Source organism: Sphaerodactylus townsendi, linkage group LG03, assembly GCF_021028975.2.
Source record: "Sphaerodactylus townsendi isolate TG3544 linkage group LG03, MPM_Stown_v2.3, whole genome shotgun sequence".
NCBI classification, from domain to species: domain Eukaryota; kingdom Metazoa; phylum Chordata; class Lepidosauria; order Squamata; family Sphaerodactylidae; genus Sphaerodactylus; species Sphaerodactylus townsendi.
Genome location: NC_059427.1, coordinates 59958464 through 59984262, shown reverse-complemented (window position 1 = coordinate 59984262; position 25799 = coordinate 59958464). Strand labels below are relative to the sequence as shown.

At 39.6% G+C, this 25799-nt stretch overlaps 2 protein-coding genes across 6 annotated transcripts in view; one reads left to right on the top strand and one right to left on the bottom strand.

Moving 5' to 3' along the window:
* CFAP92 (cilia and flagella associated protein 92 (putative)) overlaps positions 1-25317 on the top strand; it is a 75850-nt gene extending 50533 nt beyond the window's left edge. For 3 of the 5 annotated variants that reach the window (XM_048491772.1, XM_048491769.1, XM_048491770.1), the window contains 9 exons: positions 119-1005; positions 5818-6012; positions 13084-13363; positions 16287-16451; positions 17534-17746; positions 18760-18904; positions 19827-19999; positions 20302-20465; positions 21501-21693. In XM_048491772.1, the coding sequence (XP_048347729.1) occupies positions 119-1005; positions 5818-6012; positions 13084-13363; positions 16287-16451; positions 17534-17746; positions 18760-18904; positions 19827-19999; positions 20302-20465; positions 21501-21693 (2415 nt within the window). Of the gene's footprint in view, positions 1-118; positions 1006-5817; positions 6013-13083; positions 13364-16286; positions 16452-17533; positions 17747-18759; positions 18905-19826; positions 20000-20301; positions 20466-21500; positions 21694-23643; positions 23681-24360 lie in introns of those variants that run through there. The other 2 variants (XM_048491771.1, XM_048491773.1) reach the window with 2 other exon arrangements.
* The window catches only part of ACAD9 (acyl-CoA dehydrogenase family member 9), a 39709-nt gene continuing 35343 nt past the window's right edge, over positions 21434-25799 (bottom strand). The window contains exons 15-18 of the mRNA XM_048491790.1: positions 25618-25695; positions 24993-25121; positions 24090-24162; positions 21434-22696 (exon numbers count right to left, since the gene is read on the bottom strand). Coding sequence (XP_048347747.1) covers positions 22596-22696; positions 24090-24162; positions 24993-25121; positions 25618-25695 — 381 coding nt within the window. The 3' untranslated portion in view covers positions 21434-22595. The remainder of the gene's footprint in view (positions 22697-24089; positions 24163-24992; positions 25122-25617; positions 25696-25799) is intronic.

Here is a 25799-nt window from a genome sequence, read left to right as displayed (position 1 = left end):
TCCATGTAAGTTTTGTTGAGAGACTTTTTCTTGAAGCCACCCAGTGACTAAATAAAGAGATATGTTGGAATGCCTTTAAGAAGGATCCTCTGGCACCTTTTTCTTTTTCTTCTGATAGCGTTGGTGTGATCCTGTGTACTGCAAGTACGCATTCCACAACTTGCCTCCCCATCAAACACGAGGTTGCAGTCATGGAACTAATGTCTTCTTTATGGACATCTATGTGATTCTGGCAGGGACAATGGAAACTCAAGAATTGCGTGAATATCTAAGAGGACCTCCATTGGAGATTGAAGTTCATGACCGAGACAAGAAAATAGAAACGATCACAAAAAAGCCTTCACTGTTTGGCGATGAGCTAGGTGACAGTAGGCTAGCTCATTTACATTCTCCCACTATGGTCCAGAACTCTGTGACAGGCAAGGAGAAAATATGGCATCCATATGGGGTAGCTAAAATCAGCTTGACAGAATTATTGCTGGGTGAAAAGCATTTGAATATCTGTGTACCAATTCACTGTTGTTCAGTTCAAGATACAAGCATCTGCCCAACAGAAAATGCTAACGCGAAGTCCAGAGCAACTGGTGGCTCTTGGCCTGCTCAGCTACCAATGGGACATTATTTAGATACAGAAGCTCATCTTAAAGTGAGAGTTGATATCAGTATACCCTTAGATTCTGAAGATGAAATTGTTGACACAGGATATTGTCCTTATGGTATCATCATCTATATTTTTGACTACAAAAACAAGTCACTGCTCAATTATTTGCTGCAAGAGATCACAGAAATTAATGCAAAAGCTTTGCAACTTGATTCTTATCCCCTCCATATAATTCAAAAATCTCTTAATACATTAAAACTGGCTGGCAAGTTTTCTCCAGAAGAGATTTTACAAATGGACATTATTACTGGATTTCACATGATGGATGAATCCATTCACCTACTTGTTGTGGAAGGTTTGAAGGACAAAGCACTTGAGAAGATGTGGAATAAAAGAATAGATAGGTAATGGAAACCATTTGAGTTCTTAAACCTACATTCCTTTTGCAGTATTCCCACAAAGGTGTTTAGTGGACTCACCCTCCATATGTTAAAAAGAGAGATATCATATATAGAAAAATACAGTAGTCACTCTTGGTTTCTTGCTAGGACCTCTACCTACAGGGGGATTTGCACACCACAACCTGAGAGCATAACAAACATATGGTGGGACTTCTACTGGGCTGTCAGTTCTGCCTATTAATAGAGATTTTCTGTTGAATGCTCTTCCCAGATTTTTTAAAAAAGTTCCATATGCAAGTTTATTATGTCAAGGAGAGCATGAGGCTAGAATTCTTTCCTAAATTGAATAGTACCCCTACATTGTGATAATCAGCAACTTTCTTCCTGGTATATCCTCTGTCCTGCTTGTTCATATGCGAATAGGGGACAGGATTTTCATGCCTGATATCCAACTGTCCTGCTTCAGACAGGATAGCTCTCCATTTTTAAGAGTTGTGCCTCAGAAAAAACAAAATCATCCCCTTCTTAAATCAGTAGCTCAGTTTATTTATTTATTGAGGTCTGAAACTCAGTGATGCAGTAGAACTGAAAAAAGGAGTTTCCCAAAAGTGTATATGAACTTTACAATTTTGGTGCCAAAAAAATTACAAAATTACAATTTTGGTGCCAAAAAACATAAAATTTGGTCACCTAATTATAAAAGTTTTCATTGAATTAAGCAAAGAAATGAGCATAAAAACATTCTTTTAAATGCATTTGAATGTTTTTTCCTGTCCCCAGGAGTAATATTTCAGGGGGTGTTTTGGGCTGTGGCAGGAGGAGGAATCCGATAAAAGTCCTTGTGCTCTTCCTTGTCACATAGACCTGTAGGTGAGATTCAAGCCGCTATTTATTTAGGGAATTGTGATTCTACCTCTCCACTCCACATATAGTCCTCAGGGGCTGCCTTAAAGAATGAGGTCAAATTGTTATTCTATCAAAAGAACTGTGGTGATGGAAACCCTTGCACAACCCAAGTGGCTATTGATCCCTGTGGGCCTCAGCTTTGAGCACTAATGAAAAACCCTTTGGTGATTTTGTTATTAGTACTTACTGTACAGTGGATAATGAATTCTTCTCTCCAAAGTTTTTGTAATAATTGCATGCCCTGTCATGCTTACATAGCCCTTTTGAAAAGTGTGTATGTGGAGGAGTGGGAGTAATATTTCCTATAGAAGTTGCTGTTTACTTGACTAGAAGTTTTGTGCAATTTGTTCTAGTCAATTTGTTGTGTCCTTTGAAATGTGTAGTAACTATTAGTAACATGGTAAGCATACAGCTGCCATGTGGAAGCCTGCTAACTCTACTTTTCTCACTCTATATAGAGACAGCAGCAATTAGAAGCCAGGAAAGTAGAGCAAACAGGCTTCCATGTGGTACTTGTATGCTTACCATGTTACTAATACTTAGATGGTGGTGTTGTAGTAATAAATGAGAAATTATATAGGTTCTTTAGATCAGTTCATAAGATTGGCACATTATTTACCTGCAAGAGGAAAATTACATGTTGTATCTAAAAATACAGCTTCAACAAATACTGCTTCGACAAATCTGCCTTGAGGCTTCTTTAATTGTATGATTCCCTTAGAACTATAAACATTTGGCATTTCAATCTTGTTCAGATAATAACCGTAATGAAAGGATAATTGCCTTGTCCTGAGCAAGATAAGTACATGTAATTCCCATTGATCATTATGGGTTAGATAATGAGACAGGTATTTTACTTGCCAAATAATGTGGTTGGGTTGTTCTACCAGGACTGAGACTCCAATTCATGCTCCAATGAATTTCTGCCTCTAAGGAACAGAACATTTTCTTTTTCATGCTCTATGGCATAGATGCATGTTAACATATATATCCTGTTTTTGTTTTGTTTTTATTTTTTGCTGTCAAGTTACAGCTGATTTATGGCAACCCCTAGTGGGGTTTTCAAGGCAAGAGACATTCATAGGCCACCTATAACCCTGGACTTCCACATCATAACCCTGGACTTCCTTGGAGGTTTCCCATCCAAATACTAACCAGTGCCAACTCTGCTTTATTTCTGAGATCGGATGAGATCAGTCCAACCTGGGCATATATTCTGTAAAGATTTTTAGTAATTGATTTATTATATTCTGTAAAGATTTTTAGTAATTGATTTATTATATTTATTTAAAGCCCTCTGTCCTGCCTTTCTTCATCTTACTAGATATCCAAAGTGGTTAATTTTAAAACTTCTTATCAATTTAAAACAGCACAAAATTTCAATTATCTGAAACTTTAAAAAACCCAATAGTATAAAAGCAATCAGTCAGAAATTAGGAAACTACCAAATCTGAACACTGCCTGCAGATTGACTAATTTTGATTAAAAGCTCACTTAGCTTTTTACTTTACTTAAATGGTTGAAAGTAGGGAGAAGTTGAGACTGGAAGCCCATTTCAGAGCTCCAGAGATATCACTGGAAAATTATTTCATAGAATCATAGAGCTGTAAGAGACCCCAAGGGCCATCAAGTCCAACGCCCACAATCAAAGCACTCTCTCCAGCCTCTGTTTAAAAACCCCCAAAGAAGGAGACTTCACACTCTCTGAGGCAGTGAATTCCACTGTCGAGCAGCCCTGATAGAAAGTTCTTCATAATATTTAAGTGGAATCTCTTTTCCTGCACCTTGAATCCATTACTCCGAGTCCTAGTCTCTGAGGCAGCAGAAAACAAGCTTGCTCCCTCTTCAACATGACATTCATTTTTTTTCATTTCATTTCAATTATATTTGTACCCCGCCCTATCCCTGAAGGGCTCAGAGCGGCTGACATGATAAACAATACATTTCAGCAATATAACAATAACAAACAGTAACAGTAATAAAATATATAAGACTAAATAGAATTAATTTCAGATGGCGACTTGGCATTTCAGGCTATACAACGTATAAGAACAAAAACAGCAGCATTAACAGACAATTCAGGTATCAACTAAATCCATACAATATCTAATACATAATATTAGCAACATCAGAGTAGCAACACACAACAATCAAGTAGAAATATATTGAAACATTTCCAACCAAATGTTTTCAACGCATCAATATATAAACTTCATGACAATACATAACCAATAAGCTAAATTAAGCAACAAGGCAAACCAATAACAATACAATATAAAACATTACCAATTAACTAAAATACCCTGTAAGACTAAACTACCCTTCACTATAACTGCTGCAAGAATAACCTAGTCGAGCTACCTAGTTCCTACTCTACTCCTGACAACATACAAGAGAAAACTACAATTCCTAGCTAAATACAAGAGAACTAACCAATTCACAAATACAGACTAACAACTCCTGGTAGCCTATACACCTAATAGTAAACTATACTTAGGCAGGGCCAGCGAAGTAGTGATGTAAAGGTTCAGCACAGGAAAGCCAGCATTTCTTCTGGTATTCCTGCCGCCAACCCTGTTATTTAATCTGTTGTTGGCAAGCTGTTGGGAATCACAGTCAGTATAATGCCCCAAAGCCCCCCCCCCCGACCACAAACAATACAGGCCAATTCAAAAACGTCCACAAAAATGTCCACCATGGGAAATCCAAGTCCATCACTTGGGAAAACCTCTGCCACCGGTTCTTCTTTGCTCAGCCCCTTACTCCTCAATGTGACAGGGTGCACCTTTCACCAACTTGCACCCGCTTGTACCATTTCAGTGGGGCTTGTTCTTGCTGTTGCAGGAGGGTCTCTGCCACCGACCCGCTCCCATTCCACTTGCTATCATCGCCAGCTCCTTGTATCTGCCGCCATGAAGGGAACTGCCGCCGTCATAAAGCTCCTGCCACTAGCTCCCCACTAAAATATTCCTTCAAATATTTAAACATAGCTATTATGTTCCCCCCTTAACATTCGCTTATCTAGACTAAACATCCCCAGCTCCCTAAGTCTCTCTTCACAGGGCATGGATCAGTGGTGTGGGGAGGATGGTAGCCGGGGCCAAAATGGTGCCCAGGCCCTGCCTCCCTGTGGCTCCCCAGTGGTGCCCCACCCCCACACTTCCTTCACTTACCTGAGTTCAGTCTGCTGCAAAAAGCAGCTGGCTGAAAAAGTAGTCTGATGGGAACTACACTTCCCAGGAGACCTTGCGAGCCCTAACTTCTGCAGAGGCCTCCCTGGAGGGACTCGCAAGGTCTCCTGGGAGATATAGTTTCCACTAGGCTACTTTTTCAGTACTCAGGGCTATGAAAACATTAAACACTTGTTTTTACTTTTTTTCTTTACTAGTTACTTCTGCCGAAATCAGCCCAGTTTTTGGTCCAAAAATCCAAAACGAAAACCATAACACAAGCAGCTTAAATGGTTATTTGCAAGAGGAGCATTGTTTCTTTTTTTGCCCCAAGGAAGAAGAGTAAAGCAAAGCAATGGGAAAGGCTTCAGCAAATCAAGGAAAGGACAGATTATAAATCACTTGTTTTTCTTTAGCAGGATATTCAATTCACATTTTAAAACAGGATTGCCTTGAGAAAAAAAGTCCTGTCCAGGTGGTAAACAATATACCATTATGCCTTTGCTAAAGGGTTAACATCAGTGATGTTAGTTACCTCCATGTTATAAAAAGCTTTGGCAGGCCATTTCCACTCACAAAGGCTCTATTAAAGGGGCAGGGTATTTTTCTGCAGGCCTGATGACAACCCTAGAATTAAATATATAATTATTTTAAAAAACTTTATAGGTATTATAGAAATTCAGAAACATGCAATTTAGACATATTTTCCTAACACAGTCTTTTTTCCCTTCTGTTACAGAATGCAGGAAGCTAAGATTGGACAATTAAAAATATTTTATAATTCCCAGCTGCCTTTCCATCAGCGCTTGTATGTAGAACTTGAAGCAATCTTGTTTCATATTCATCTCTGCAAACCACTCTCAAATATCACAAAACAGCCTTTGCTGTATATCAGGGACATGGTTCCTCAGCCCTGCTTCCAAGCTCTGTCCAGGTTAGAAAATTTAAAAAATTTTTTTAGCAGGGAGTATCAGTAGACTTTAAGGTATGTGTTATGGTGTGGGCGACCCAGTTTACTGATTTTCAGAAAGCAGTTTAGTTGCCGTTTGTAAGCACTCATCCTATCAGATACCTCAGTTCCATTTTTTACTTTGTCAATATGGAAATAATTTGTTTCCCTACTCCTTCACATGGAGTCTGCTGGGTGATCTTGGACTAGTTGCAGTTCTATCAGAACTCCCTTAGCTTCACCTGCCTCACCAGGTGTCTGTTATTGGGAAAGGAAAGGCAATTGTAAGCTGCTTTGAGATTTTAAAGGTAGAGAAAAGTGGAGTGTAAAAACTAACTTCTTCTGAAAAAACAATATGTACAGGGATAGAAAATCCCTCCTGACTCTCCTAGTTAATAGGGGGGCCTGCTTCCTTAACCAATGGATTTTTCGTATTTGCAAGAAGCATTTCCTGTGGCTTTTCTGACAGAGAAATAGTCTGCAATGCCATTTTTTCTTTTTACAATTAAACATATATTGATTGGTGTACAACATACTCACATTAGTTCCGTAACATTTTAGTTCTTTTTTTGCCCTAGCCTCTTTGGATAGTGAAAGTTGAAACTATTTTTTAAAAGACACATTACAAATGTCGTGCATTAATATTCTACAAATGTTGTGCTTACTAGTTCCTGTGGCCACTACATCATGATTGTGACTTTTGGTTGTCCAAGAATCCATCCAGACTACAATTTAAGTCAGTTTGGTGCAGTGGTAAGTCTAGAAGAGCCACTAGTTCAATTTTCCACTCAGAAAGAAAATATGGCTGCACTGACATGTAGGAGGAGAAAAAGGAGGAACGAGGGCAAGACAGAACTGCTTATTTGACCTTTTATCTTCCAGTGCATTTTGGGATGAGCTTTGTCAGGGGATCTTAAGTTTCTGATTGAGATTCCCTAACAAAACTTATTGTGGAACATGTTGGGATCTAAAAGTCAAACAAACTGCTCTCCCTTGCACCTTGTTCCTTCCCCCCCCCCCACCATTTAGAAGAAGAAGAAGAGAAGGAGGACTGGTTCTGGTAGGTTTTCCGGGCTGTGTGGCCATGGTCTGGTGGATTTTGTTCCTAACATTTCACCTGCATCTGTGGCTGGCATCTTCAGAGGTGTATCACAGAGAAAAGTCTGTTTCACACTGTGTCTGTGAGAAGGGGAAGTGTAGTGGGGTATATTGTTCATGTCCCAGGGTGGGGAACCAATCATTAAATGTTTGGGTGGAACTTGCTATGCAAAGGTGTGGTTGAGTGCATTGTATTGCGGGTGGGGTTATCAGTCCATTTTTTAAGTACTGGGAGCCAGGCTTTGCTAATTTTTCTCCAATAAAATATTATGTCCAGTTTTGTTTAACACATGTTCTGCAACTGCAGATTTTTCAGGATGGTTAAGCCGACAGTGTCTTTCATGTTCCTTAATACGAGTCTGAATGCTGCGTTTTGTGGTTCCTATGTAGACCTTTCCACAACTACAGGGTATGCGATATACTCCTGCAGAAGTGAGGGGGTCTCTCTTGTCCTTTGCTGAGCGTAGCATTTGCTGTATTTTCCTGGTGGGTTTGAAGATGGTCTATAGGTAATGCTTTTTCATCAGTTTCCCTATTTGATCTGTGATTCCTTTGATGTATGGTAGAAATATTTTTCCGGTGGTTGAGAACACTGAAATTCTGGACAATTCAAAAGCTTACTATGTCAGACTGCACAGGGAGGCCATTGAAATTCACAAACACCAGGACAACTTCAATAAGAAAGAAGAGACGTTAAAAATTAGCAAAGCCTGGCTCCCAGTACTTAAAAAATGGACTGATAACCCCACCTGCAATACAATGCACTCAATCACACCTTTGCATAGCAAGTTCCACCCAAACATTTAATGATTGGTTCCCCACCCTGGGACATGGACAATATGCCCCACTAAACTTTCCCTTCTCACTTAGACACAGTGTGAAACAGACTTTTCTCTGTGATACGTCTCTGAAGATGCCAGCCACAGATGCAGGCGAAACATTAGGAACAAAATCCACCAGACCACGGCCACACAGCCTGGAAAACCCACCAGAACCTGTTGAATCCGGCCGTGAAAGCCTTCGTCAATACAGAAGAAGAGGAGCTTGGATTTATATCCCCCCTTTCTCTCCTGTAGAAGACTCAAAGGGGCTTACAATCTCCTTGCTCTTCCCCCCCAGATAAGCCTCCACAGCTCAAGTGGCAGAGCGGGGAATCAAACCTGGTTCCTCCAAATCAGAGTGCTCCTGTTCTTAGCCACTGGTCTTAGCCACTACGCCACTGCTGCCAGTGTGCCACAGAGTTTGATTGAGATCTTGGGCTCACAGGATTGCTGTGAGAATAAAAATAAAGCAGAGGAGAACTGTAGTCTTTTTGAGAGACTGGGTAGCACATTTTCCTGTACTCAGTCATTCTGAGGGCCTCCTCCCAAATAAATTCAGCAAAGATTTTGTTCCAGAAGTTGGCATATCTCAAGGAGGAACGTAGTCCATTTCTCTTTTTGTTTTAAGTTATCGCTTCCAGGATGAACCATGTTTCTAAAATCCAATTTACTGTTGGCATCCCCCCCGCCCAACCCCCCACAAGTGCCATATCATAAAAATGATGGTGTCATTATTCACCTTTCTATGAGCCCTGTCTCCTTTAACATTTTTGAACAAAAAATTGATTCCCTCCATCATTGATTTATCCTGTATTCTTGATTTTTCTTCCCTTGAATGATAAATGTTTTTTCAAGACTAGCTGTGTTGAAGCTGTGCCAGGACCCCTTCGTCTTATAGTTGGGCAGAAGAAAGAAAAGCACGTAAAGCAAATATACATTTCTATTGGCAGGTTTTTAATTCAGTCCACATTTGCTTCCTTAAAGCAAAATTAGCATGTGTGCATAGAAGGGGGGTTTCATGTGCATAATTCCTGGACCAGGAACAGTGCACAAAGGACCAGTGACACAACCTGTGCTGGAAGGTATGTGTGGATTCATCAGCCTGATCATTGACATTACAAGGTACTGCGGGGCATCCTGAGTTGTTCACACGTATGTGCACACATCCATTACTGCACTCTGTGTCAAAATTTCAAAGATACCAACAGGCTCAAAAGGTTTGGGGACTCCTGCATTACTGCATACACATTGCTCTGGATCAGGGCTATCATGACTAGAAGCCAAGAGAAAACAGAGAGCAGTGTTCAGTTACAAATCTCCTGTTACAGTTAGATAATGTGGTCTGAGGGAAAGGGTGGAATATAAATCAAATGAAATAAAAAATAATACATGGTGTGTCTGGGAAAATATCCATCCTTGTCCCCCCCCCAATCTATCCTGTCAAGGGGATGAGGTGGTGTTCCTTCCCCCAACTGCCAACAGCAGCAATTGACAGCAGCATGCTGGAAAACAGAGGAGCTAGCAGAAACCTGTGAAAGTGAATGGGTACCGGTAGTTGTTGGAGCTGCAGCAGGAAGCAGCATGGCTGCTGGCAGCAGCACAGGGATGGACATGGCCAAAATTCTAGCCTCTTGACCTGTGGGTGGCAGCAGACACTTCTGGTGGTAGGGAGATGGTGGCTGATGGGAAACGGGTAAGGACCCAGCCAACTGAACAGGTGACAAACTCTGGGCCTGAGTCCAGATCATGCTGGGAGGAGGTGGAATATGTAGGGAGAAGTTCTGTCCTTCCTAGGCCTGAATGCACCTGTAGTGCCAGATATTGAAAGTGTGCTGGGTAGAGGCAGAAGGTAAAGATGAGTGTTCCCCCCCGTATCTCATAGGCCCAGGGCCTTGCCAGTTGAGAGGACCCCACCTTAGGGGAGAAAAGAGGGGCAGAGTCTGAGGGTATCCTTGCCCTGGGAGGGCCTTTTAAAGGCAAATTGAATGGGGGAGGCCAAGGAGGAATGGCCAGATAACATCCCAGAAGCATATGGGAAGGTCTTGGAGGAAGCAGGGGCAGGGGAGCTGGGTGAAGTTGAACCCCTTTCCCTGTTTTGCTTTTCTGAGGCACTCTTGTAAACTACTCTAAAGAAAAAAAAATTCTGGAGGGGATCGTGGGCCCAGGCTCATTCTCAGAATATCTAGAAGGGGACCATGTAGAAAAAGATAGGTAATTGCCCAAGGAAATTTGGGAAAAGATAGGTAATTGCCCAAGGAAATTTGTTTGCTGTCTGCTTTCTACATTTATCCATGCAAGACAGAATATTTCTGTCAGGGTTTTTGTTCTTTATTCCTTTACTTCCTTTACTACCTAAAAATATCTTTGTTGCTACTTCCATGCCCTGTTTCAATCAATTATAATAGGACCTTTCCCACTTTCTTCAGAACAAATGGTAGTTGATTTTTTTCCCTAACCAGTTTTAAAGTGTGAAAATACCAGCAAAACTATGGAAAAACAAAGCTAGTGTAACCCCTGTGTAAGAATGGGATGACCCAGAAAGGGGTGGAGTCTGAAAAGAAGCAGAATGCCGCAGAACTCATGAGGTTGGAGGAAGCAAAGCTACGAGGCTGGGACCTTGATTGATTTTATTAAGCCCTTAACACCTTGTTTAAGGGTTTTTGTGTATGTAAATGGTGAGAGTTTTTCTGGGAATCTTCATCATCTTGAAGCCCGTTCACCTAGCCTCTGAAGTCTTCAAAACCAACCACCAGCAAAGAAGAATTGGACTTGGCAATATCAGTAGACTGTAAATATAAGGACTTGAAAATGCAAACTTAACAGGACTGCAAAGTGTAAATGTTAAATGTTTTAAGAGTGTTATTTGTTAAGAGACGTAAACTGTTTTGTTTAAATTTGGTTCTTTGCAACTCCTTTCAAGTACTGCCCCACAGAACCCACAGAAAGAGGTTACACTAGCACACTATGGTACAGAAATTACTCTTCATACATACACCCCCCTAAATAGATGCATCTAGTTAACATGCATTCTCCTAGTGATCCAAGTTGATTTATAAATCATGGATAACATGCCCCCTAAAGCTGATAGAGGGAATAATTTCATTTTCTACAAGGTGAGAACAGGGTAGGATAATGGCTGCACTAGCATCTGAGGCATAGTTATGAGCACATGGCATTTATTAATACTTTCATAAAGCTACATCATTCCCACACATTTGCTGCCAGAGCTGTGGCAAAGGCTTGCAAGTGATTAAAACTATCAAGACTTCCGTCTTAACTGTTGCTTACTGACTGGTGCTAAATGAAACAGTCAACACCACTCCATTTTTTGTTTCCAGAGGGTGTCAGGATCCTGAATGTTGTTCCAAACAACTAAGATTTATGCAATAAGGGGAGGTAGAACTTCATTACTTTTTCCTGTACCTTTTTCTAAAAGGGCTCAGGCAGCTGACTATTTAATAACTGAACTGGTGTTTTCCCCTGATCCCAGGATCAAGAGTTCATCGCTATTTAGAAAACCTGGGCTTATTCTTAAGGGTGTCCAAAGCCGTAACAACTATGAGGCGATTAGGCCATGAATGATAAAGGAGATGTGATCAAGGAGATGTGTGACTGCTGTGAGAAAGGCAAATTCCATGCTGGCCATAATTAGACAAGGAATGGAGAATAAAATTGCAACTGTCATACTGCCCTTATACAAATTTGTGGTGAGACCACATTTGGACTACTATGTACAATTCTGGTCACCACACCTAAAAAGGGATATTACAAAGCCTGAGAAGGTGCAGAAAGGAACAACCAAAATGATCAGGGGGCTATAGCAACTGCCCTATGAGGAGCAGTTAAAATGCTTAGGACTGTTTAGCTTTTAAAAATGGTGGGTAAGGGAAGACATGATAGGTATAAAATTATTCATGGTATGAAGAGCGTAGACAGGGAAATACTAGAACATGTGGTCATCTGCTGAAGCTGAAGAGTGAGGGATTCAAAACAGACAACAGGGAAGTATTTTTTACATACAATGTATATTTACATTGTAGAACTCCCTGCCTCAGGATGTGGTGATGGCTGCCAACTTGGACGGCTTTAAGAGCGGAGTGGACATGTTTCTGGAGGATAGGGCTATCCATGGCTACTAGTCAAAATGTGTACCAGTCATGATGATCCCTGATGCCTCATTTATTCCAGCATCAGAGGAGCATGCCTATTATGTTAGGGGCTATGGAACACAGGCAGGATAATGCTGCTACAGTTGTCTTATTTGTGGGCTTCCTAGAGGTGTTTCGTTGGCCACTGTGTGAACAGACTGTTGGACTTGATGGACTTTGGTCTGATCCAGCGTGGTTTTTCTTACATTCTTATGTGATGAGAAATTTCATTGAGAGGAAACTTTACAACCTGTATCTCCTTGAAAAGATTATGTAACTCAAATGCAACTACTCAACAACACACAAAGGAGTAAGAGATAAACTGTCAGAACTTGCTAAAGAAAAGCTCAAAACCCTCATACTTTGGATTTAAAGAGAAATTGGGCTGACAATAGATACATCTTAGTTCTTTTCTGAAGAAGCATGAGGTTAGAGGTTTTCAGGAACCCAGCAAGTCATTCTGGCTGTTCCCGCTCTAGTCTCTTCTGACAGGCGTAGGGTAAACCTGTGTTTCACTTATGTTCTTATCTCACTCATGTACTTCTGACCTCGAGAAGCAATGTAATCTCAACAGCATAGCTGTCTCTCCCAGAAGACATGATTGTGCTAGTTTGCATGGGTGTTACTTTAGACTTTTTTCATCTTCCCTTTAACCTTGTGTGGGGTTGTATGGCTACAATATGGACTAGGCTGATGACTCTGTACTCCAGTGTCAGCATGGTTAGTCAGGTTTGCTATGGAGATATTGTGTTGTGAAATGTGTGTTTAGTGAGTTGCTTTATTGTTTGACCGAACTGCAAAATTGTGCTGTGGCTTATATTGCTACAAATGTTTGCTGATATACACATTTTAGTCACATTCACTGCTAATTTGACTTAATAGCTGTTATCAGTCTTTATATTTTTCTAATTTGTGATAATCAACAATGCTCCGCTTTTGTGATAACTCATAATTGATTTGATTTCTTCATTTTGTGCCTCATCTTCCAGGCTTGATTACATCTGCCACAGCAAGAAGTTAAGGGATGTGATACATTATGATCTGTTGCCCTCTGCAGAAATGATCATTTCATTGAGTCAGGAATTTGGGATTCCCTTAGCTAAAGATGACCTGATCGTTCAGCAGCCACCAGAAATCTTGGAGATATACAAGCATCCAACAGTCTTTCAGAGAAAACAAAAAAGGCGCTCCCTTTTGGATAACCAGAATCAATTGTACATCCAGAGGAAAAAGGAAATGGAAAGTCAGGCACCACAAGACTATATTCAGGTAGGTCTTCAACAGCGAGAGAGCTAGTCTCATGATTATAGTTCCAGACTGGAGAGACCTTGTTTCAAATTTCCACACTCCCATGAAGGTCTCTGGGAGAACCTGGGCCGGCTGTAAGAACATAAAAATAGCCCTTTTGGATCAGGCTCTGAAAAGTGATTTCTGAGGACCGTTATTACATTTTTTCACAGGTCACACGATCACACAAGCATAGCAAGTTGTGTGTCTGGGAACTTAATCTCAGGCATGTGCAAACTTGATTAGGATCGGGCCCTTGGAGACGGTGGGCTTCAGCTTCCTCCTGTGAAATTAAAAAAAAACCCTGAAATGGCTGAGGGGGCACTGTTGGTCCTCTCAGGCAGATAGTACCTCCTGAAGCCATTTCAGCTGAAGGCTGAAGCTCCTTCTCTTTGCAATGCCACAGTCCTCCTGAACATATAATTTATAATGCACATTTGACCATATGAATCTGAGAAAATTTGACAGGTAATTAGCCCCTCCGAGGACCCTCAGGAATAGCATAAGTAGCAGATTTTTGGCAGATCATACCCCAGTAGAATTAATCTGGAAATATGGAAACAGGAAAGAAAGAAGATAGAGATTATATATTACGTGAAATAGTACATTATTATTACAAAATGAGTGCAAGAGAGATTTGATGGATTATTTTAGAATTAATAATACAATTGAAACAATAGCAGCAACAGTATGGGATGCTAGTAAGGCCATTATCAGATGAACTTTAATATCAGTAGCTGCTAGGCAGAAAAAGGAAAAACAAGGATGAGTAATGAAAATAACAAACAAAATGAAAAGCAATTAGAACAATATCACACAATTACACAGTAATCCATGCAACGGTCACCTCTAGATTAGACTATTGTAATTCGCTCTATTCTGGCCTGCCACTGAAGTTGATCTGGAATTTAAAACTTGTATAGCACGCAGCTGCTAGGCTCCTAACTGGAGCTTCTAGCAGGGACCACATTACAACTGTCCTGAAAGAGCTACGCTGGCTGTCTGTCGAGTACTGGATCACCTTCAAAGTTTTGGTACTAACCTTTAAGGCTGTTAGTGGTCTTGGACCTGCATATCTGCGTCATCGCATCTCCCCATATTGCTCTCAGAGGACCCTCTGGACCGCAGAGGGGAATTTGTTAGTGGTCCTGGGCCCCAGGACTGTTCAGCTGGCTTTGACACAGGCCAGGACTTTTACAGCCCCAGGCTGGTGGAATGCTCTTCCTCGTAAAATCTGGGCCCTGCGGAGGCTGCCTCAGTTCTGCAGGGCCTCCAAACTGAGCTGGGTGGACATTCCCTTTCTTTCTAAACCATCTCTGGTCCTCACTGGATATGGCGCATGCATTTGTTTCTTTTGTGCTCCCATGTTGGAGTTTTTATGCTATCTGTTTGTATTTGGGGTTTAAACTTATGTAATTTTGATGTTTTAAATGTTTTATATATTTGTGATGTTTATTGTATTTATTATGTACGTTTTATTGTGAGCCACCTTGAGTCTTTGGAGATATAGCAGGATACAAATGCAAGAAATAAATAAATAAAATGCTGGTAATGAAAAGACTGAAAGAATTAAAACAACTGAAAAATCAACAGATTTGTTAAGAAGAAAATTAAAAATGAGACATTTTGAATGTGCAAATAAACCTGGAAGATAGCACATTGTCTATGAAGACAAAAAGAAAAAAGGATACCTAGGATCAAAAAAGGAAATCAAGTAGTTTATAATGAATAAGAAATATATGAACAAATAAATAATTGTTTTCTAAATCTTTATAAAAATGATTCTATAGCTGTGGAAGATATAGAGAAATATTTAACAGAAGTGCCAACTGAAAAATTTATATCAGAGTACAGAAGAATTTTAAACCAAGTAATAATATGAGAAATACAAGTCACACTATAAAAAAAATTCAAGAAGGATAAGCACCTGAATAAGATGGGCTGACATCAACATATTATAAATGCTTTGAAAAAAATATTAGTAATATCCTCACAAAGAGTAATGAATTACCCATTATTACCACAATCATATGGATAAATTTAATTTTTAAATGTGGATTACAAAATTATCACAACAGTCATGGCTGAAAGATTAAGAAAATGTATCATAGACTTAATTCATGAAGATCAAATGGGATTTGTCCTAGGGAGACACATGAAAGATAATATCAGGCATTTACTGAACAATTGAAGATTCAAAGAGAAAAGGAGAAAATTTGCATTTACGTTTTTGGATGCAGAGAAAGCTTTTGACAACGTACCTTGGACATTGTTAATGAACATTTCACAAAATATGAACCTTGAAATAGAATTCTTGAATTGGATGCAAAATTTCTATACAAAACAGCAAGTCAGAATTTTAATAAATGGACCCTTCATGGATAAAATTGGCATAGCAAAGGGAGTTTGATATTGTGAGAATATTGAAATGAGTAGATACCTGGGATTTCTTTATTGTGCTGCCTCTCATGAGTTACAACTTGTATATTATCAGTTGTGGCAAGATCATTTATTCATAGCACTTTTTACTTTGGATTGTTCATATTATCTGTGGATCATGTACCTGTCTTGATTTATTTCAAGGCGTTATATCAACCACACATTCCAGATACTATGTGATTTATTAGTCTGCCTTTCATTCCACAGGCTTTGCCTCAGTTGTATTGTAGTGATTAGAGTGTCTGATTAGGATCTGGGAGATCCCCGTCTGAATCTTTATTCTGCCTAAGTATGTCACAGGGTTACTGTGAAAATAAAAAGGGAGAAAATGATTTAAACTGCTTTAGATTGACATTGGAAAGAAAGGAGGGGTGTAAATAAATAATTTTTTCAAAATTGCTTATTTTCCAGAGTGTATTATTTTCATTAATGAATTAACAAGTTACCATGTTAACTTTAATTTCAGAGTAATGTTGAGAATGTGAACCTGCTTAGTAAGATGATACAAAATGAGACCCCTAGTGTTATTAGAGCTTTCCCTTCTGATGGAAAGTCCATCTTTAACTATAGCATTCAGAAATTGAATTCTGCAGAAATTGCAAAGAGCCTGCTTCGTCAAGAGATGGCACAGGTAAGAAAGCAGAATTAGCTACATTCTTGATGCTAGTTGGATGCTATTGTGGGACAGAAACATTTCTAGCATTTTACTGTTCTGTGGAAAGTTTCCCTGGCCTTAACAATCAATGGATGCCATTGCTAATGAAAAATTGGGTAAGCTTGACAGTTCAGAGAATGTTTTTCAGAAGCTTATCCCTAGGCATTTTTTGATAGAACACCTTAATGTTTATTGATCTGTAATGGGGGTGGGGATAAAATTACGAATAGATACAATGAAGTAAAAAAAAATTAAGAGTTCACCAGATTGGCTGTGCAGGTCAAATCAAAATCAAAACTGAAATTCTTATTTATATATGAAACAAATTGTTGAAACATATCCTTTTTGCAAGTGAATTTTATTGTGTGAAATGCCAAGATTCATTTGCAAACTATTTTGAAAGTGCATTTTCAGCACGTGTGCAAACAATAGCTGTGTGGATCCCCTCGGTTTAAAGAGCCTGTCTCAGGTAGGCAGGTTCAGCTAAGGGTGTGTGATTGGCGCAATGTCACCTGGCAAGCTTCCATGGCAGAGTCACTTGCAAAGTGCATTGAAAGTGAATTGGAAGGGTGTTAATCAGTATTTGTGAAAGCACCTGAACTTTGTATGATTTTGGGGAATCAGGATGGTTTTTGAGACATGAAACTTCCCTTCAGTTGCAAGATATTCTTATAGTAGCATATATAAAGGCTTTGGGCTATTCCTGTGAGGAAAGTTTTGTATTAAGCATTAAGAGTGCACAAATAATTGAAGCAGGAGGTTCAACAAAACAAAGAAAATGTATTTATGTCCAGGTTATGTGGTGAATTCTCTTTCACTTGTGATTGCAAATAGGCTTTCACTGACTATTTATATTGTATCTTTATGATTTTTACTATCACCCCCCACCCCACCCCACCCCTCCAAAAGCAAAAGTAGAATCAGGATATATGCACTGAAATAAATTGAAATTTGGATAAGAGTAACCATGTACTTTAGTTTTAAATTCATAGGCCTGTAGTAAACTCAAAGGGATAAGAACTCATACAGAAATACTTAATAACAGTTATCTTCCTTAGGAACCAGGAAAAAGGTATGCTTATTCTCACAAATTTATCTCTGGCATGTTTGACCCAGTGGATAAAGAGTGTGCACAAAAGGAATTCTTTGCCCTTTCCAAGAAGAAGTGGCGAACACCACAAGGGTTTGTATTTCCTGGCTTCAAGAGCAGTTTTGAATCCAATATGCATCATCATATGCCTGATCAGGCACGATTAGAGGAGCTAATGGAGGTAACTGTTAGTTGTAAATTATATCCTTCTTTGGGCTGCTTTAATCTACACATTTTAACATCACAACGCTGTTCAGTGAACATTATACTGAATGTATCTGTCTAAATGTACCTGTCGCCCTACTGCAAGCCCAAAATTCTTTTCTGGTGCAGTTCATGGTGGTTGTAGAAACAGTTGAAAAAGTGACATCAGCACTGGACATTATTTTAATTACACAGATTCAGTGGAAATAGTTAAAATATTGCATGCTTTCATTGTTACTATGAAAAGATTACTTGGCCATCAATACCCTCTGGTGGAACAGATTCCTTAGGGAGATCAGGGCCCTGCGGAACTTGCAGTTTCCGCAGGGCCTGTAAAACAGACCTGTTCCGCCAGGCATACACACTGAGCCTGACCTACCTCACTTGGGAATGGGCATTTGTGGTTTCTTAGTTAGTGCATCACTGATGCAGTGCAGCAGCAGTGGAACTTCCATGTGGCAGGTTTTCCCACATTTCCCCTACCCCAATTCCCAGCAGCAGTCACTACCATCACCACCCCACATTCCATGGGAGACTTTTATAGTCTTGTCTAAAGAAAATATGGTCAATTTAATATAGTTACAGTGTTACTTCATAGGAGCATGTCTGTCAGGTTCCCTGAATTCCCAGCTTGCTTTCTTTTTTTTAAAGTATGGAGTCTCACCCCTGCACTTGAAGAGATATAAGCGAGAAGCATATTTTGGTGGTCTCCCATCCAAGTCCTAACCAGGGCTGACCACACTTACTTTCTGAGATCAGACAAAGTCAGGCTAGCCTGAGCTACCCAGGTTCAGGGCCCTGTTGGTAGATTACATAATGTAAATCAGTCACTATGACTGCACTAACAATATGCAATCTACTTTGAGTCTTAGTGAGAAAGATAGACTATAACATAAGTAAAAAATTAGGATTTTTGTAATTAGTTTTGGTATGTTTTCTGAAGGGCAGTAAAGCAGCTGTACTTTCTAAAAAGCTGATGTTTTCATTTAGAAATGGGAAGAGAACATTCTTCACAGAAGCATTTTAAAGCCAGTGCTGGATCGTGACAGATGGACTTGGGACGAACGGAAATTTGATTTTGACCTTTACTCAAAGCCTTCATATTCCTTTGTGGCCCTTGATACTCATGTTATTGGTAACTGCAGCCTTCCATATGCTTTTTCAATAATATGTTAGATACTTGATAAGCAGCCCATTCTTAAAACTGTAACTCAGATATAAAAATAAGACCAGTATCCTAGCATCCAGAGAACTTTGGCAGATATATATATATACACCTAGGGCCTTGGGTTTTCACAGTGTTACGTTCCTTGACCTATAAACCTTCACACCCCATGCCCAATTTTTTTACAAAGGGTCTCAATGTCAAAAGTGATTTATTATAGCAGCTTCTGTTTTAAAAGCTTAGAGCCCCGTTGGGCATGCAGCACCAGTTATGCAACATTTGGGATCCTAGTCCTTGTTGGAGAGTATCCTGAGAAACAGGTATAAGGTGTGCAAGCAATAATTTTACAGTAAGAACTCACATGGTTTCAACCCTGTAAATATTGGAGCAATCCCATGTGAGCAGTGCTTGGAAAAAGAGGTTCTCACGTGCCTGCTCTCCCGTATAAAGGTCACTTTCATTATTGTTAATTCCCAATATAACGTATTTTGCCAGGAGGCCACAAGAAATGGCGACATGGTTATTGCACGTATTAACCCAGAATAACGAACACCTATTCTCTTGTCGCTCCACGTCCTTGTGTATATTAGTTGTGTATGTTAATAGGATTCATGCCTTTGGTAAGGAGTTAAAGCTAACTAAAACTTAAGGAGCCAGAAACTCAGAAACAATAGCACTGATCAAAGCCATCTCACTGCTCTTTTTATTAATCCCTTCCTGTAGTATTGGCCCCATTCTTGAGGATTTATAGAAACAACTTCAACTGTTTAGGGGTAGAAAGTTTCATTGATAACTAGCTAGCAGTATTGTCTGGTACCAGACTGTTTTGTATATAAAACCTGTTTCATAATTCTGTGCACTGTTTCTCAATGGATGCGTTTATGAATGAAAGAGCATCAAAACGACGCACGTTGCAACACAGCACTCAAAGTTCACAGATGCTGTCCAGCAACAGAGCTTATCTCCCAAGGACCAAAAGCCAGCTGCCAGCTAGCCCGTATCCAAGGCCTCCTCAAAGATAAACCAATGAAATTGGCCTTGAAGAGCCATGTCAGAGCTATACAGGTAAAAATCTTCTTGTTCCTACGCTGTTGTTCCTGAAGTCATTATGATTCAGTGTGTTGAAAAATATGGAACATCGCTTACTCATTAACCTTCAGTCAGAATTCTAATGTATCACATGGCAAACTAAAGAAGAAATATGTTTGTGTTTGTTTTTGGACAAAACAATGGCACACTCAGTGATGAAGTTATTCATGTGAATTTAGTAACCTATGATTGTGAACTTCAAAGAAAAAATGTACTCAGTTTAAAGAGGTTTAGTTCTTGTGTCTAACACAAGAAACCAAATGCTTCTATTTCATCAGGATATACCAGCCGTGGGAAGTATAGACAGGGTAGAGAGTGACATCTGCAGAGGATTCATCCCAGGTGGTGATGATTTTCATAGCTTGAAGTGGAATGGAAATGCGATTCCCTGCCACGACAGGGAATGCAATATGTTTAAAACTTTGAAAGGAGCAGACTTCAGGTAAGTCACATAGCTGCTCTACAACATTCAAGACTAGCAGGAGGGTTGTATAAATTAGAATATGTATGTATATGTGCTTAGTATTGCAAATGGTCTCATTCCTTCCCAATCAACTCCCAGTAAGAATTAGTCCTGGGAACTTTAGAACGGAAGAAAGCTGAGTCTGCCCCTGCATGGCCACTTTAGTGTGAAAAAGGTATTTGATGCAAGTTTGGTTCAGTCATTGCCATTGAAGCAACCATGTTGTGACTCATGGGTGCTGGACTGCAGTCAGTTGGCATTCAGCATAAAAAGTGAAAAATGAGCTACTGAGGAATCCATCCCAATCAGTCTTCTCTGCCTTATCCAGGGGAAATAATACACCTGACAAGCTTTCCTATTCCACCTGGAATGCTGAATGGTACAATAGGACCTATAGTTCGACCAAACCATTTGAATTAAATACACATTACTTATTATTGGGGGCAGAGGGTGCTGATTGCAAGACCAGGGAAGGCTGCTTTGAGCTATGGAGCTGAACTGTCTTTAAATCAAGGCTTTGTCTTTCTCTTTCTCTTTAATGGAAAAGAATAGCTAGCTGGAGAGATTTGTTTGTGAATATGTGAGTGTGTGCAGCTTCAAGATGCAGCTCTTCTTAAGCTTTGTGCAATACTCCACCTAAATTATTGTTGAAGGCTGTCACGGCCAGAATCACTCGGGTGTTGTGTGGTTTCCGGGTTGTATGGCCGTGTTTTAGTAGCATTTTCTCCTGATGTTTTGCCTGCATCTGTGGCTGCCAGAGGATCTGAAGATGCCAGCCACAGATGCAGGTGAAATGCCAGCCATCCTCTGAAGAATGCTAGCCACAGATGCAAGCGAAACATCAGGAGAAAATGCTACTAGAACATGGCCATACACCCCAGAAACCACACAACACCACAGATTTGAATTATCATGATGGCAACAAAAAATTATAATGAATATTCAACTTCTTAAACTCCGGATGATTTTATTCAGTGGTTACTTGCAATTTTCAATAGTCTTCCTGTTTTCCAGATTGCATTTTGACAACCATTCATTTAACTACAAGAGGAAACATCCACAGAGATGGCTTTTGACTAATGAAATGTTAACATCAGCTGTTAAGGAGGATAAAGGTAAATTGGGGAAGGTTCAGTCAAGTTATGGTAAATTGACTGATAGTGTACGTACAAAACTCACACAAGTCGTCACCTGTGCCTTGATTTAAAAGTTTATATGAGGTATCTAAAAGACAGAATCTCCAGGTAAAACTTGTGAATACTGACGCTGAGAAAATACTTTTGGCACCATGACTTACTGCTATAGAGACATTATTGACTCCATTTCCATATGCAGGTCAAGTGTGTAGTTTGGGGAGAGCCTGAAACAGACAATATTAATTAGGAACTAGTAATCTAGAAACAAGTAAATATGGGGATTAGAGTGGGAAGAGGCAACTTAAGTGTTGCTTTATTAGTACTTTGTGTTTTATTCCTCAAGAATTATTTCTATACTTAGGTTAGCAACCCACCCCAGCAGGTTTTTATAGGAACCTTACACTGTTGTTGAGTTTATTAACTTGTAATTCTAAATATTTCTCAGCATTAGAAAAATTACAAATTACAAATTGATGCCCCTTTGGGTTAGTATGATGAAGTCCCAGGCCATATCTGAAATTGAAGCATCTAGATCTGGGGTCTCCAACCTAAGCCCCCCCAGATGTTCATGGACGATGATTCCCATCCACCCCTGCCAGCATGGTCAATTGGCAGAGCTGTTGGAAATCAAAGTCCATGATTGGAGAGCCTTGATCCAGATAAATCAAGAAATGACCAGATGTGGCATTAGAAATATTATTCAGCTGATGAGGATCATGTTTCTAAAATGAAGCAAAGAAACAAGACACTTTTTTCTCCATCCTATGATCTGGTTCTTAGTTTGGAATTTTCAGTTGGGTATCACCTGAACGTTACTTATACAAGTTGTACTACAGCTTGCAAAAATGTTCTTCATATCCAAACTGTCAGTGCTCTGCTTCATAACCACGAGCAAAAGAAGGGCCTGGTAATATATATGATGAGGTCTTTGGCCATTATGTAATAACCAATAATTCTATCATCTTTTCCACCTTCAGAATGTTCTGTCAAGTGGATGGGAACAGATATAGGATCTCTTTTCCAGCACCTGCTTTGCCACTTTTTTAATGCTGTCATCCATGTTTTCAGGAGCATCTACAGATAATAGAAACATAATTAACAGTTTGTTTAGAGCCAGTGCTGAAAGAACAAAATGTTTAAAATCCAAACCTGTAAACACAAGCTGTTCAGCTGATACTAGCATCTGCCACATTAGCACTAATTATGGGAACGAGCAACTTATTATGTCTTGCCTTGGCAGCTAGATCCTTAATGGATACTGGAAGACTCTCTTACCCAAACAGAGACAAACACTGGATGTCTTGTGATAACAGACATATAGGTTCCTCTGCCCAGTCTCTTCCACAGGTAGGGCTATAGTAGTTAGCTTTACTTGGTCTTCATATGAGAGGAAGCCCCTGTATTTCCAGGATGTTTGCATAGTGAAGAGAATTCCAGACACAATAAAAAGAAAACCCCATTGCTCGAAGAACTGAAACTCATGGCAGCAGAACACAGTTCTGTACACACAGGAGAAAGAGAGTAGGTGAGGACTCCAAGTATATTAATTGAACACGCTTCAAGTTGGAGACCTTTCCCACAATCCTCAACAGGAAGCCTTTCCTAACAAAACCCAGGTAGGATACTCTGCATTAAAGAACAAACTTATGATAAATCTTGTATTCTTTTGTTTTCAAGGGAGTAGCATATGCGTGTGTAGGAACAAGCTGTATTAATCCCAGAGTGGGGATGTCTCATTGTTTGAACAGCCTGCTGTAAAACCCACTTTCCAGAGGCTGTTTTTACAAAGACAATGGAACTCTGTTTATGACTGCCAAAATGGATACAGATAACAATGCCTGGTAGAACTTTTGTGCCCAGAATAGAAAATATATGTGTGTGTGTGTGTGTGTGTGTGTGTGTGTGTGTGTGTGTGTGTGTGTGTGTGTGTGTGTGTGAATAACACACCTCACATGATAGTGTGATACAATTCTGAGCACATCTAGTGTGGGTACTTTTAGAACTTTTCTTTCCTCCTACAGCATTGACAGGATGTGGAGAGACATTAAGAACTTCAAGGTATGTCGTTCTGGTGCTCTAGATTGAAACACAGAGGGCATGATCAGATTCTCAGTAAGATAAACTTCTGGAAGAAAAACGATCAAGTCTTCCTACTGCATTGTCTCATAAAACAGAAAGAGTTCTCCTTTCATAGACACCTCTCTCCTGCAGGAAGTATAATGAGAGTGGCTTCTTGTCACATGATGACCAAGTAAAGCTAATCAGCATAGCGGTATCACTGAAACATATGTTGTAGTTATCTGCACAACAATGCCTTCTTCAACCCAAGGAAAGGGAACTGTGGCCAAAGTACTAAATGGCTGCTATGTTATGCTCCTTAACCTTTTAGTTAGTTTACCAAAGTTTTAATTAGTTACCAAAGCTGGAAACTGAAAATATTGGTAATTGGCAACATTGTAACACTTACATTTCTCTAGTTCCACCATTGCATAATTATTCTGGAAGCCAGCTTCAGTACAGAAAATATTTGCAAGTAGCACCTAGAAAGCAAGTTAAATCATTAACAGCTTGAATAGCACTATGTATAAATTGTTAAAATGAAACTCTCTGTAATATCATCAGTTCATAATCAGGGCATGCAAATCAAGAACCAGCTCTACCATTCAGCTTCCGTCCTTGACCAAACTTGATATTTGTGCCTAGTAAACTGAAATTAACCATGTCTCTTTCATTCACAGATTTTGACTGATGTTTGTCAAAGGAGAGCAAACTGATTTTAAGCACTTGTCTTCAGTGCTGTTAGAGCCTGATTATGCCACAATACTTAACGACGGTGGACTTTTTAAAGAAGTCTCCCATAATTTACACTTACCTATCCACTATTTTATAGTGTAAAACTTTTAACAACTTACTTTCTATGTTGTGCATTGGCATGCATGTGTTAGTATTTATACATGTTTGTTCTGGGTTCTGCTAGGAGAACATAAAATTGTGCATTTGTGACAGCTCCAAAGTCAGGCCTGATGGTAGTAGACCTCCTCTGTTTAGCATCATCCTATCACATACTCAGCACACACAGTCTTTGGATTATGGGCACCATTTACACGATTTATGGCCCTATTACATTTTCTCTGAACTGAGATAATAACAGAATCTGACTGTTCATAGGATGCTTTCGCAACACAACACATGCTACATATAAAAAAGTACACATGCAAAAATATCTGGCTGATGTCAAGAGTCAAAAAGTATTCCAGAACTCACAAAAGGAATTCTAAATTTCTCCACATCTGCTTAATACACTGTCATTCATGCTGAAAAGTTTGATTACCACATTAGTCACAGTTAGAGAAACCACAGGCGAGCTCACCTCGTGATCATGATTCCGCAAACCAATACTGATGGATCGGCTAGCTCTAGAAATAACAGCTGTCATTGCATACAGATTAATGAGGATGTCTGCCACTCTTTTTAGAACCATCTGCTCATCCACAATACTCTGGCAACAAAAACAATGTACACCCAATAGTTTAGTCAGGTATTATTCTGAATCGCTGCATTGTCCAGTGAACAAACAGTACAGCAGGCTTCAAAAAATCAATGAGCAAAAGTCATTGTATTATTTCATTTACAATTTACACTGCTCTACCATTCAGATTGCTGAATAAATATGAATTGATTTTCTCTTTCTGACACATGATCTTTAAGTATGTTTTTTTCCATGGTGCCCTGAATGTTGAAAGGTCATTTACTGGGTTAGAAGAGAGTTTTTCAAGCATACACTTCACACCTTGGGTTATTGTAAGACAAAAGTGGAACATTATTTTTGAGAGACATTTTAGAAGGGTAATCATATTGGCACCTTTAAGAAGACCAAGAGCCCCATTGAAAGTGTGTGTGTGTGGGGGGGGGGGGGGAATCCACCCTTGGAAGCAGCATGCTGGCAATGCTGGTGGATTCAGCCTTATTTCTTCAGTACAAGGGATTCAGGTTACCTTGCCAAATCTTCTCAGCAAGCCTTCTACTGTAACTCCGAAATAGTACACGTTTTGTTCAAGCTTTTTGGCACTTTCCTGCAAAAAGAAACAAAGTAATGCTCAGCAAGTTTGAATTCTCAAATATTTCCCTATCTCCTCTTGCCTATAAATCAACAACTTAGGGAAGAATGAGGAGAGCC